This window comes from Elephantulus edwardii, unplaced genomic scaffold (genome assembly GCF_000299155.1).
Source record: "Elephantulus edwardii isolate Elephantulus edwardi_28Jun2011 unplaced genomic scaffold, EleEdw1.0 scaffold00075, whole genome shotgun sequence".
NCBI classification, from domain to species: Eukaryota; Metazoa; Chordata; class Mammalia; order Macroscelidea; family Macroscelididae; genus Elephantulus; species Elephantulus edwardii.
The window spans coordinates 7,805,565-7,818,551 of NW_006399825.1; the positions used below are offsets into that span (position 1 = coordinate 7,805,565).

The 12,987-nt window shown below is 42.0% G+C and overlaps 1 protein-coding gene across 1 annotated transcript in view; it reads left to right on the forward strand.

Annotated features, from left to right (window-relative positions):
- Window positions 1-12,987, forward strand: part of LOC102862159 (uncharacterized protein KIAA2012 homolog) — a 177,448-nt gene that overhangs the window by 102,497 nt on the left and 61,964 nt on the right. The window contains 1 exon segment of the mRNA XM_006889149.1: window positions 7,451-7,588. Coding sequence (XP_006889211.1) covers window positions 7,451-7,588 — 138 coding nt within the window.

Consider the following 12,987-nt stretch of genomic DNA (forward strand, 5'->3'; position numbering starts at 1 on the left):
AGGAACCACAAGATGTAGAGGCTCAACTATGTCATTTATTGTTCTTAAGTCCTGGACCAAATTCCATCTACCACTGGGTTGTTTTACAGCCCGGAAGTCCGCATGCAAGGCAGAGGTGAAGTAAGGAACTGCTTATGACTCGACGGCACTTAACAACAACATCATCTGTATGTTACAGACTCAATGATTGTTAATAATTTTTGATGATTATTCCTCCTATTTGGATGCTACATTCATCTTCATATAGTCCTGTTTCTAGATTTATTTGCTAAGCATACGGATTGGATGAGTATGATTAAAGGCTACACCCTGACACACACTTTTCCTGATTTAAACTCTTGTGTTCAAACAGTTATTTCTTGCTCTATGAACAGTTGTTTCAGGTTCTACATGAACACAATAAAGTCTTCTGCAATTTCCACTCTGCAATGTTAGCCATAATTTGTTATGAACCATGCTGTCAAATGCCTTTGCATAGTCGATAAAGCACAAGTATCTTCTGCTTCCAGCCGAGAACCACCTGACAATGATCCATCCTTTCTCTGTCAGCATATTAATTACCTTCAGTTTCATTATCTTCAGACTTTTATTTGCATATAGTATTGCCACTTCCTTGATGAGGGACAGTAGTTTTTCCTCACACCATTAAACTACATACAGCTACAAAGTTGAGGATCCCCAACTAAAAAGAGTGGGGAAAGTATAGAGCACCTGAGAGATGCCTGCAGAACAGACCTTAATCTTTAAAGACTCTGTAGAATCCATAGAATTTCATTAGCTTCTTAAGTTTGTTGTCATTGTTAACTGCTCTCCCATCGTCTTTCAACTTTTTAGAGACCCAATACAAGAGTCAGACTTAATGTGATCTGTAGGGTTTTTCATTGGCTGATTTTTCAAAAAATTCATCACCAAAACTTACTTCCTATTCTCAATCCCTGTTTTAGTTATCTAGTATATCAGATTTTTGCTTCCTCTTCTAAATCCAGCCTGTATTTCTGTAAATATTACACCTAGTACATCTCAACAAGAAGAAAACAAAAATCCTCATATTTGGACTAATAGACAACATCATGATAGATTAAGAAAAGACTAACATTGTCAAGGGTTTCATTTTACTTGGATCAACAGTTATCAAGACAGTTGCACTGGGCAAACCTCCTGTCAGGGACCTCTTTAAAATTCTAGAAAGCAAAGATACCTGTTTAAAGACAAAGATATGCCCGATGTAAGCCCTAGTCTTTTCAACTGCTTCTTATGTGTCTGAGAATTGGAAAATAAAAAAGAAAGCCTGAGAAGAGTCAACGTTTTGAACTGTGGTGTTGGTGAATAATATTGAAATGCCATGGACTGCCAGAAGAACAAGCAAGACTGTGTTGGAGGAAGCACAACCACAGTGCTGCTTGGAGGCAAGGATGGTGAAACTTCTCACATACTTTGGACATGTTGTCAGAAGGGGCCAGTGATTGGTAAAAAAAGAAATCATACTGGGGAGGATAGAGAGCAAAAGCGAGGTAAACGAGATGGGCTGACACAATGACTATACCAATGGGCTCAAGCTTGGTGGATATGAAAAGAGCAGATGATGCAACGTGAGGGTGGCCAAGTCTGACTTCCAACCATTTCATAAAGGGCAGCTTTGCCCGTCAGTAGCATCCATAGCAGCAAACAGATAGCTGCTAGGTCAGACACATCACCCTCCCTGCTCCTACACCTATTTCCACCAATTACTGAGTTCAATATTCATTGTTCACTCTCACATAGTTGTGGTACCAAGAGTGAGGTTTATTAGAGAAACAGGTTGGGGAATGGAAAAGGCAAAGAATATCACTCAATGCAAGTCCAAGTTTAATCCTGAAGTCCCAAATCAGATTACAAAGAATACCTCACAATGCAAATCTAGATTTAGTCCAACAGTCATGGTCTTCCCAATTACTTACTTTGCATCAGAGAGCTGGACAATGACAAAGGATGGCCGAAGAATTGAAGTCTTTCTTTGAGTTGTGTTGCTGGAGAAGAGTCTTGGACATACCATAGACTGCCAAGAAGACAAATAAGTCTGCCTTGGAGAGGATGAAACCAAGTTTCTCCTTGGAAGCTAGGATTTTGAAGCCCTGTCTCACATACTTTGGGCATGTGGCCAGGAAGGACTGATCCTTGGAAAAGGACATCATGATTGGAAAGGTGAAGGGACAGCACAGGAGAGGAAGACCACAGATCAGATGGATTGATACAGTAACCAGGGCAATGAGGGCAGGTGCACAGAGTTGCTATGAGACACAGACAACTTGACAGCACACAACAACAACAATCATTCTTATTCACTGTTCAGCTTTCAAATACATAGCAAGTGATTGAAAAGACCATGGCCTGAATCAGCAACACCTTAGTCCTCAAACTGACATTGTTGCTCCAGGTATAGGAGCTAGGAATGACAATATACAGCTTGCTTTTGTTGTTGTGTGCCATTGAGTCAGAACCAACTCATAGCTGACCCTCCAGCAGGTTTTCAGAGGCAGTAAATAACATCAGAGGAAATTGCCTATCTTTCTTCTGGTGGATTAGAACTGCATAGCTGTATGTGTGGTAGAGGATAGAGGAGGAAGGCTGAGGTGACATATAGTTTAATCATAATAGTCAATAAACTCACTGAAACCTGCACAACTACAACCCACAAGTGTCCACTCACAGATGGGTGGTGGCTGTGCTTGAGGTGCTTTAGCTTGGAATTGAACCCTGGTCACCTACCTGGAAGGAGAGAATTTCACCATTGAGTCACTGCTACCCTGTCCCCGTTCCCCAAGGTGAAAAGTCCAACAATCAGGTTGTAGAGCCAACCCACACCAGTGACAAAATACAAAACTTGAAAAGGCACAATTACTGGAGGAAAGATTTTCTCCCCAGGTTTGTAGCTTTAACAATATAATTGAAGAGGAAGAAAAATAATGGCTTTTATTTAATAGATGAGACATTTCCCTAAGGTCTTGCTGTATCCTGTGTGCATGTGTGTGTGTGTGTGAACACACAGCTCATAGCTCTTTTGTGTTGGCTTTCAATTGAATCTCATTATGTTTACAACAAGATAATAACCCCAGATTTTCCACGGCTCACCCTGTCAGAGTATAAGATTAGCTCTTGAATTCATTAACAGTCGTCTCCTTTTAAATGTCAGATAACTTTTTTAAATGCCAAGTGCTTTCGCAATTCCTTCTGTGCAATTCTAATCAGCTTTACCAAATTAACTCATTAATCTTTATTGTTTCATATAGGGATGAGAAGGTGTTCTGAGTAGAACATAATAAAAATATTAAAATACTTAACAGTGCAATATACGTAGAGGAATGGATTTTGGATTTCGGCTAAATATTCTGACTTGCATCAGCTCTTTCATAAACCCCACCAAGACGTGCACAGAAAAGAGACGAAGATACCTCAAGCTTCTCTGCTTTCTTTGCTCCCTGTCCCTGCCCACTTTCCTTCCCTTCTGTTGTTTTCTCCTCTCTCCCACACCTTCAGAGACCTCCACTCCTGTTTACAGTTTCTTTTTCTATCTCAGCTCTCAGCATACCCCAGGAACAGCCATTGACAGGATCACCTGGCCATTCAGCAAACAGAATACCTCACATAGGATCAAAGATGGAGCAAAAAGGCTGGGAAAAAGAAACAAGGAGTTCTGCTTTCCTTTTCAAAGAACCCCTGCCTGATTCCACCTCGAATAATCAGTTGAGATACAAACAGAGATACCGATTACACAGGCACTAAAGGTAGATCCTTGGGCTGGCTCCTTTTAATCACCATCTCTCAGCTCACATGTCACCTCCTCAGAGAAGTCATCCCTGACCACCCAAAGGAGTCGCCCACTCCTCCAACCACCACTCTCCAGCCTGTCATTATTTCACTGTCCTCATAGATTTATCACTAAAATCACCATCTGGTATGTTTATGCTCATGTTTATCTTACACATAGTAGGCACTTAATAAATAGCAATCTGCTGAAGAAATGAAAACCCTCTCAACAAGCACATGGTTTTCTTTCTGATTTTGATTTTCTCTTTCTATTCTTATTACTGCATTTCAGAATCCTTTTTACATATATGATTTCTTATTTCCACCCATCTCCAACCCTTCTTCTCCTTTCACTATCATATATGTGTTACAACACTTGAACACACTAGACAAAAACAATTATTTCACACCCCAGAAGCTATAAAACCTTCTCCTGAAACATTCTATCAAGCTAGAATTGATGGGTTTTTAATGTCAGGGAGATGAGCCACACTATCAAGAGAATTACTTCATCAAAAGTGATTTGGAAGAACTTTTCTCAGACCTCTCAAGTCCTCGCTCTTCACTCTGAGCCCTATGTGTGTAAAGAGTTGAAGCAATTCTAGCCCTTGGGACTGGTTTTGGTTTTGTCTTTTGTCCTCAAGCCCAGTGCAAAAATCTCTTCTTAGGAATAATGGAGAAATTTCTCTCAAGTCAGCATTGTCTGCTTTTGGTTAGTCCATCATGGGTGGTTTTAGAGAAAGCTTGAAACACTCATTTCAGTTTGGACTGAGAACATTTTTATTTGATCTAGAAATTGAGCGGGAACATTTCACGCTGAGAAGCTAATCAAATATATGATTGAGATGACAAAAAAAATCATACATGCAGTTTTCCAGAAATCATTTTTATCTCTGGCTACATTCTAAACAAAGAAAAAGGGGATGAGTATTCACTGGAACAATGAGGGAACCTACCAACTAGCTGTAATTCATCATTGATGTTTAAAAGTAATATAAACAGTATTGGGAAAGAGATTGTATTACTATCCTGAGAGACAAATGTCCAGCACTTAATCTAGAAAATATGGAAATGATCAAATCCACACCCATGGTGATCTCACGGCAAACTAATGTAATGTCTATTAATCCAGCAAATTAGCCCCCAAAATAATGCTTCTCTCTGTTAGGGAGTTGCACCGCTAGCTGAAAGGCCAAGCCTTTCTGGCAGTTCAAATCTACAAATGGTTCCTCATGAGACAGATGTGCAATCTCCTCCAAGGAGATTTACAGCCTCAGAAAACCAGTAGTGGGTCAGCTGTGAGTCAATTCCACTGCAGTTGTATGGAGTCTGTGCAGTGCTAAGAACAGACTCTAGAGGGCAACACACACCTCTGGTAAAGATAGTTCATTGGTCCCTTCTTCTTTACTGTTGGAGCCCATAGTATAGCTTGGTCCTAGTGTCATTCACTTGTGTGGTTTTTTGCTCTTTTGTTGAACAGGTATGTTTCAATTGCAATATGCATATGAGCTATGGTAACCTAGTGGATAGAAAGCTGCACTGACAATCCAAAATTCTCAATTCTAATTCACCAGCTGTTCCAAAGCAGAAAGGTAGACAGTCACCTCTCCTATGATTTACAGCCTCTAAAAAACACTAGCAGGTCAGCTATGAGTCGGTTCTGATTTGACAGCAATGAGAGAGAGAGAGATAGAGAGAAGACAGGAGAGGGGAGAGAGAAAAGAGAGAGAGAGGCGAGAGGTGAGAGGCAAAAGAGAGAGATATGAATTTCCAGACCCTACCAGGCTGTGAGTGATGCAAGGGGAACAGGACAACCATGGTTTCTGTCCTCATGGAGCTTATAGTCCAACATGGAGGAAAGACGGCCAATCATTATGGGCAATGACAGGAAATGCTCTGTGCTCTGAGAGGTCATGAAGACACAGACGAACCAGGGTAGAATTAGAAGGCAACGAGAAACAGTAAACATGTTCCCAGCAAAGGGAAGGGTCTTGTCCCTGATATTGAAAGTCAATGGTGGCCCTTTACACTTACTACTCACATAGTTAGGGAGCACTAGTGGCCAGGTGGTAAGAAGCTGTGCTGCAATCCCAAAGGCATTTGGTTTGAAACCACCAGCTGCTCCTTGGGAGAATGATGGATGTGATTTACTGTCTTTGAAAAATCACTGAAGGGTCAGCTATAAGTCAGTTCCAACTCAACAGCACACAATGACAACAACTCACATAGCTAAACACCACTCACAACAAGATGCATGGAACCTTCTCTCACCTTCTTCAGAGCTTTACTCAAATGTTAACATTCTTAGGGAGTCTTTCTGGACAATGTATAAAATTCCAGCTTCAACATCCTGGCTCTTCCTTATCCCTCCCTCCTTTCTATTTCTCCGTCTCACCAACCACTTCAGACATAGCTGGAGTTCAGCTTCCTTCTTTACCTCTCTTGCCTCTCAATAGAATGAACATGCACTAGTGTCGGGGAAACAGATTGTTATCCAATAGGTGCACAGTTCTAGCCACTCTGCCTGTAGAGAACTCAATAAATAGTTGTTGGATGGCTCAGTTAGGCTGAGAGACAGCTTAGGTATGGTGGGAAGAGCCTTGTGAACCTTCCCAGTGGGTTGTCCTTCCTCTTGAGGGCAATGACCTTTGAAGGCTTTAAACAGAGGAGTGATGTGGTCCAATTTGCATCTTGGAAAGACCTCCAAAGTCACAGTGTGGGAATGGCTGGGGGACATCTCCGGATCTGACTTTGTAGTGCTTTGAAACTTGACACTGTGTGTATTGTAGTGTTGGGAGAGAGTGTGGCCCATCAAATGGGAGTGCTCCCAGGGATTCTGACCCCTCTATTAACGCAGCCTTCTTCCCACTCTACTACACTTATTCAACTCACTATTCCTAACACACCAAGTACATTTCTGACCTGAAGATAAACAGGAGTTATGCTATAGTCTTATTTGCTGCAAGGCAGAGATGGTAGTCATTCACAGAAGCTACGTTTTTTTAAATCAAAAAGTTGTCATTAAGTCAATTCTGGCACACAGTAACCCTACATGTTACCAAGTAGAACAGTAGGATTTTCAAGGGCTGGCTGTTTTCAAAGTAGATCACCAAGTCTTTCTTCAGATGTGTCTGTGGATTGACTAAAACTGCTAGCCTTTCAGTTAAGAACCCAGTGTGTTATCCATCTGTACCCCCTGGAAATGCCATGGAAGCTGTGTTAAGTATAGGTTTTAAAAAGGATCTCCTTAAAGAATGGCATAAAAAAGGTGATTCTAGCACCATCATTTCCCAGCTATGTGGGAGTTTGGCACATTGCTAAACCTCCCAAGACTTGACATTCTCATCTGTGAAATGGGAATATGAGACAATTTTTGTCTGCTAGACCAATTGAGAAGATTAAATAAGATCATGTAAAACCCTGGCACATAGTAAGGCTACTCTTCTCACTTTTCCATTACACAGACCCCAGGTATGAATTAATAGCCATTCTCAGGTTATTCCCCACATATATGAGTCCCCTGGGTCTCAAATGGTAAAAATAGGTGTTACTATTAGTGTTGCAGAGATGAAAAATGGCTTTCTATAAATATTTGGGAATTTGGACTAGCTCTTGCCGCACTGTATATCATTCCAATGAAAGTTGGGCTTTCTGCTTCTCTTCACAGGGAGCCCAGCAGTCCTTGGAGGCAGCAGCTCAGAAGACAGGAGAGCCTCAAAGTTGTATAAATAAAGAGCTGATATGTTCAAACAGAAAAGAATTTTACACGCGCAAGCTGCACATCGACATGACGCCGTTCCTGAAGGTGAACTCACGCTGAGAAGACGAGGGGTTTTATAGACACATACACAGGAATGCCAGTTAATACACTTCTGCATGGTACAAAAACAGCTTCAGAAGTCCCTCAGAGCTCCCGCTTTATCAGAAGGGACAGAAAAGAGGCAGTTTGTAGCAGATGAAGAAAGGACAAATTAGGACAGTAATCACAGCCAGCCATCAGGGACAAGCCAGTTGGGTGCCTGGTTTGGGTTGTAGGGGACAGAGAGTAGAGAGGAGAAAGGATAACCTTGAACCACCTCATAAAACAAGCAAATATAACACATTTTCTCTTGATAGTAGCTAAAATAATTGCTAAAATAACTGGTACTGTTCTACCACTGTAACTTGATAGAACAGATGTACCTGCTGTAGAGAGGGACTGATTCCTTAGTTAACTATTTAGAAGTCAATTGCAAATCCTCTTCTGGGTGTCCAACCTTGTTTTCTGTTCTCTTAAGAGTTCATTGATCTTCCTAGCTCAGCATCGCTTCTAGTTAAGGGTACTGAGAGTTCCTGTGGGGAAGATGGCATTTGTCTATCTTTGCAATACCCCCTTCGGCCTCAGCAGCCAACACAAAGAAGGTGCTCACTAAATGCTGCACGGTTTGACCCACTCTTTTCATCCCCCAGCCCTCTCGTTCAGAGCCCTCCTCCTATCCATTCTATGCACCCCTTGGAGTTTACTGAACTGGAAACAAATGGCCTTAGAGTCAAAGACACTGGCCAGGAACAGAGCCAGCCCCTAGCATGAAAGGATCTCAGAGGGGACTGCCCAGAAGACAATGTCCCAAGCCATTGATAGGAAATAAGTAGGAGAGACAATGTACATGATGGTGGTATTACCTAGCACGTAGATGACAAGGCCTTTGTAGGTTATGAGGTTATAAAGGTCATCCACCTAAGCTCTACTATCCAGAGTTCACAGGTACACCTCTATGCTACCCCAGCACCAGTACTGGTAAATGGTACTTTGACTAAGAGTTACCCACTTGCCCAATATCTGCCTCTCTCCATAGCTGGACTCTGCTCTCCTCTGCTTCTGTTCAGATAAGCTCTATCCCAGTGGTGGCAAGATAGATGCCAGTTCCTCTTGCCCAGGTCATTGGCCTGCCTTGGTTCCTATGCCCAGGATGAAATAAATACTGTGGCCTGGACATTGAGATGCACTGATTGACCCATCTCGGAATCATAGGAATGAGTAGGGAGAAGGATGTTTAACAAATGAAAACAGAATTGTCAAAACCAGAAGGAGGTAACTATTCCAAAAAACATACTGCTACAAGGACTCAAAGAAATTGACTGACAGTGACTACCACAATGGGCTTGAGCGTGACAGAGATCATGAGGCTGGCCCAGGAGAGGGCAAAGGTCAGATCTTTTGTTCATAGGGTTGCTGTGAGCCATAGTCTACTTGATTGTACGTAACAATGTTCGAAGCAAAATGGCATTCTTCCTTATTCAGTGAAACTATGCTCCTCCCTCCCGCTTTAAGTACAGTTTCCTTCCCTAACAGCTTGGAGAATTATGGCTGATAACTTCCTAACATATCATGGTCAACATCATCAGGATCCATTCATTTAGCCAGTGTTTGAGCACCTACATCCTCCCCAAAGTATTCTGGTAGTGTGTTGGCTAAAATGCTTGGCTGCTGATCAAAAAGTCAGCTGTTTGAACCCACCAGCCACTTCTTGGGAGAAAGACATGACAGTCTACTTCCTTAAAACATACAGCCTTGGGAACTGGTGGGGCAGTTCTATTCTTCGCCACAGGTATGCTGTGAGTAAGAATTGACCCAGTGCCAATGTATTTCCTTTGGAATTCCTGTGTCTGCCACTTTCTGGACATGTGGGGTACATCTATGAGCAAAATGAAGACCTCTGCTATGCTCTAGTCTAATGGAAAACCTAGTCACTAACATCAGAAATAAGCAAAGTATAAAGCACATTGGAAGACAGTAATTGCTAGGATAATGAGATAAGAATATATTTAAGGAGATTGAAAAATTGCGGAATTCAAAGGGATGAGTTTGAAAATAATTTGTGTGCACTGAATACCCACAATGCTTTTGTGCTCATTTTTCATTTAGCAGTTTGGGGATAGTCTATAGAGAGCTGCGCTTCTCACTGTAAGGCCACTCCTCTCTAGAGGTTCAAATCCACCAGCTGCTCCATGGAACAAAAATGAGAAATCTCTTCCCGTGCAATTTACAGCCTCATAAAAACTTTCTGGAGGGTCAGCTATGAGTTGGTTCCAACTCAATAGCAATTACTTACTACAGAGTGGAAGATGTTGGCATTCTTTTTTTTAGATTTCCATTCATTCATTGTTGCACTTTTCTCCCTGTCCCCCCTCTCCCACCCCAGTAAACTCTTCTCTTTGAAAAGTAAAAGACAAATTCCCCTATTGTTTTACAATCCCTCCCAGCTCCACTCCACTATGCAACCTTCATTCTGGACTCCTGTCATGACAATAATACCTAATCACATATCCCTTTTAAACAATTTTCTCCCTCACCTGTTCCAATGCAGTATACATTATTTATCCCATCTTTCTCAGTCTCCCCCCAACCCCGAAGTCAGTCCTGTTTTACAACAGCGGCACTATGCAGTATTTGTCCTTTTGTGACTGAGATATGTCATTCAGCATAATGTCTTCCAGGGTCACCCATTTAAAATAATATTCCTTGAGTTCCTTGTTTTTCAATGCTGTGTAGTATTCCATTGTGTGAATATAATACAGCTTCTCTCTCCATTCGTTTGTTGATGGGCACTTAGGTTGTTTCCAACTCCTTGCTATTGTGAACAAAGCAGTGATAAACATGGGTGTGCATATATCTGCTTGGGTGGCAGTTATGGTCTCTTTGGGGTATACTCCCAGTAGTGGAATTGCTGGGTCAAATGGTATCTCTATTTGCAACTCTTTGAGAAAGCGCCATGCCGCCTTCCACAGTGGTTGCACCATTTTACACTTCCACCAACAGTGAATAAGGGTTCCAGTTTCTCCACAACCTCGCCAGCATTTGTTGCTTGCTGTTCTGTTAAATTTTGCTGTTCTGACCGGGGTGAGATGATATCTCATAGTTGTTTTAATTTGCATCTCTCTTAGAGCTAGGGATTTTGAACATTTCTTCATGTGCTTGTTGGCCATCTGAATATCTTCTGTGTTGAAGTGCCTGTTCATATCCTGTCCCCATTTTTCAGCTGGACTGTTTACCTTTATCTTGTTGTGGTACTCAAGAATTTTATAAATTCTAGATATAAGTCCCTTATCTGACATGTCATTACCAAATACTTTTTCCCAGTCTGTGGCTTCCTTTTTACCCTGTAGGAAAAGTTTTTGGATGTGCATAGGGATTTGATTCTTAGAAGGCTCCATTCATTTATTTTCTCTTCTCCTGGTTGTAGATGTTATCATTCTTATGGCTCACTTTACAGCCCTCCCCCCTTCTTTATCACCACCTCTGACTCCTGTATTCCGTGATCCTCCATTATTCCAGTATTTCTCTAAGAAAGTCAGCCAGGCACCCTTTATACCCTGCATGGAGGTACCATGAATAGAGGGCTGTGCACACAAGGGGAAGGCAGGACTGGTGGAAGGCTTTCTAAGGATAGATGAGAACTTAAAATCACTCCATGCAGCCCCAGTTACAGCTGAAGAAACAGAGGCTCAGGTGGGAAAGTAACCCCTGCCTGTATTGGTCAGTCATGAAGAAATCAGAGGTAGGATTATGTACAGGCACTGACTTCTTAGGAAAGCAGTCTCTCATATTCTGGTTCCAACACTGCAATTCGTGCTTTTGAAGTGCTTGTTACTCTCCTCCGCACTCCACTTATCACTGCTACAAGTGCCCTTCCTAAATAAAATTTAGTCATATTACTGGCCTTCAGGTTACAACCCTGGCATTAAATATGTATTTATTTCACAAATAAAAAAAATAATGAATGCACTTAAAAAAATATCCACCCTGCAATATGTAAGGTCTTCCCTGGGTCTGATTTCACCCTGCCCATGCCTGCCCTCTCTGTAGCCACAGCAAACTCCCTCCTGGACAGCACATGCTGATTCCTCTGCCTGTAATTGTCCTATCGCCTCTTCTCTGCAAGCACTGAGCACCAGGTCCACTGATAAACAAGCCTTGCCCGGCCTAATTTAGCATCACCTCCCACGAGGTCCTGCAGGAACCTGTCATCATCTGTCACAACATTTATCACACTGCAATACAATATGGATTGCTCGTGCTTTCCCCACAAGTCAGCGAACTTCTTCTTTGTGCCCCAGTGCCTAGCATAGGACCTGACACACAGCAGGCACTCAATAAATGTTCACTGGCTGAGTAAACAGAAGTAGAGCAGATGACCTGGCCAGAATAACAGAGCTGGAGCTGGGCTCTGCAGGCCTCAGCTTATGTGGTTCATCCACCAGCTATGCACAGACAAGTGCCTGTGTTTTCGGTACCTACCTACGTTTTTATGTAATCATTTCACCTATAACTCATAATTGAAATGACAGCAGTTTATTTCGTTTTAGTTGGTCTTTTGCTAAGAGTTAAAATCCAAAATACACTCTGAAGTTGTTTGTTGGGGTTTTTTGTTGTTTTTTTCTTGTTGGTTTGGTTTTTTTTTTATTAAGTCAATGTGTTTCCTAGCCTTTCGTTTCCCTTCGCCTCAGACAACTGCTGTTGTTGGCTTATGTGCCCTTAGTGAGATGCTTCATATGTATAGTGTGGTGGTGATGGTGGTGTTTCTTGTGTACTGTCGAGTTGGATCTGACTGGCACAGGAGATGATTGCCCCTCCTTCTCCAGAAGAGCATCTGGTGGATTTGAACCTCATGCCTCAGGAATTGCAGCGCAGCTTCTTGCCATTAGGCCACCAGAGATCCCTGTATGCATATTATTGTTGTTATTGTTTTAGGTGCCATCAAGTCAACTACAACTCATTGGTGTTTAACAACAGTGCTGTCAAGTATGACCCATAGTGACGCTAGATCTGAACTCTATCCTATTCGGCACCTTCCTTTTCATCCTCGACACATTTGAGTCCATTGCCACAGACTCTAACAATCTATCTCACTTAAGGTCTTCCTCTCCTTTGCTGACCCTCCCCATTTCCAAGCATGATATCCCTATCCAAGGAATATGTTCTCCTAACAACATGTCCAAAATAAGTGAGACAAAGCTTCTCCATTTTTGCCTCCAAGGATTCTCCAGACATACCTCTTTGTTCTTTTGGTAGTCCATTGGATACTCACCACTTTTCTCCAAAACCATAAAGCAAATGCATCACTTCTTCACATATCATACTTATTCCCTGTCCACCTGTCAGATGTATAGCCTGTGACTGGTAAGACTGTGGCTTGAATCAGACACACATTAGTCCTTTTTTTT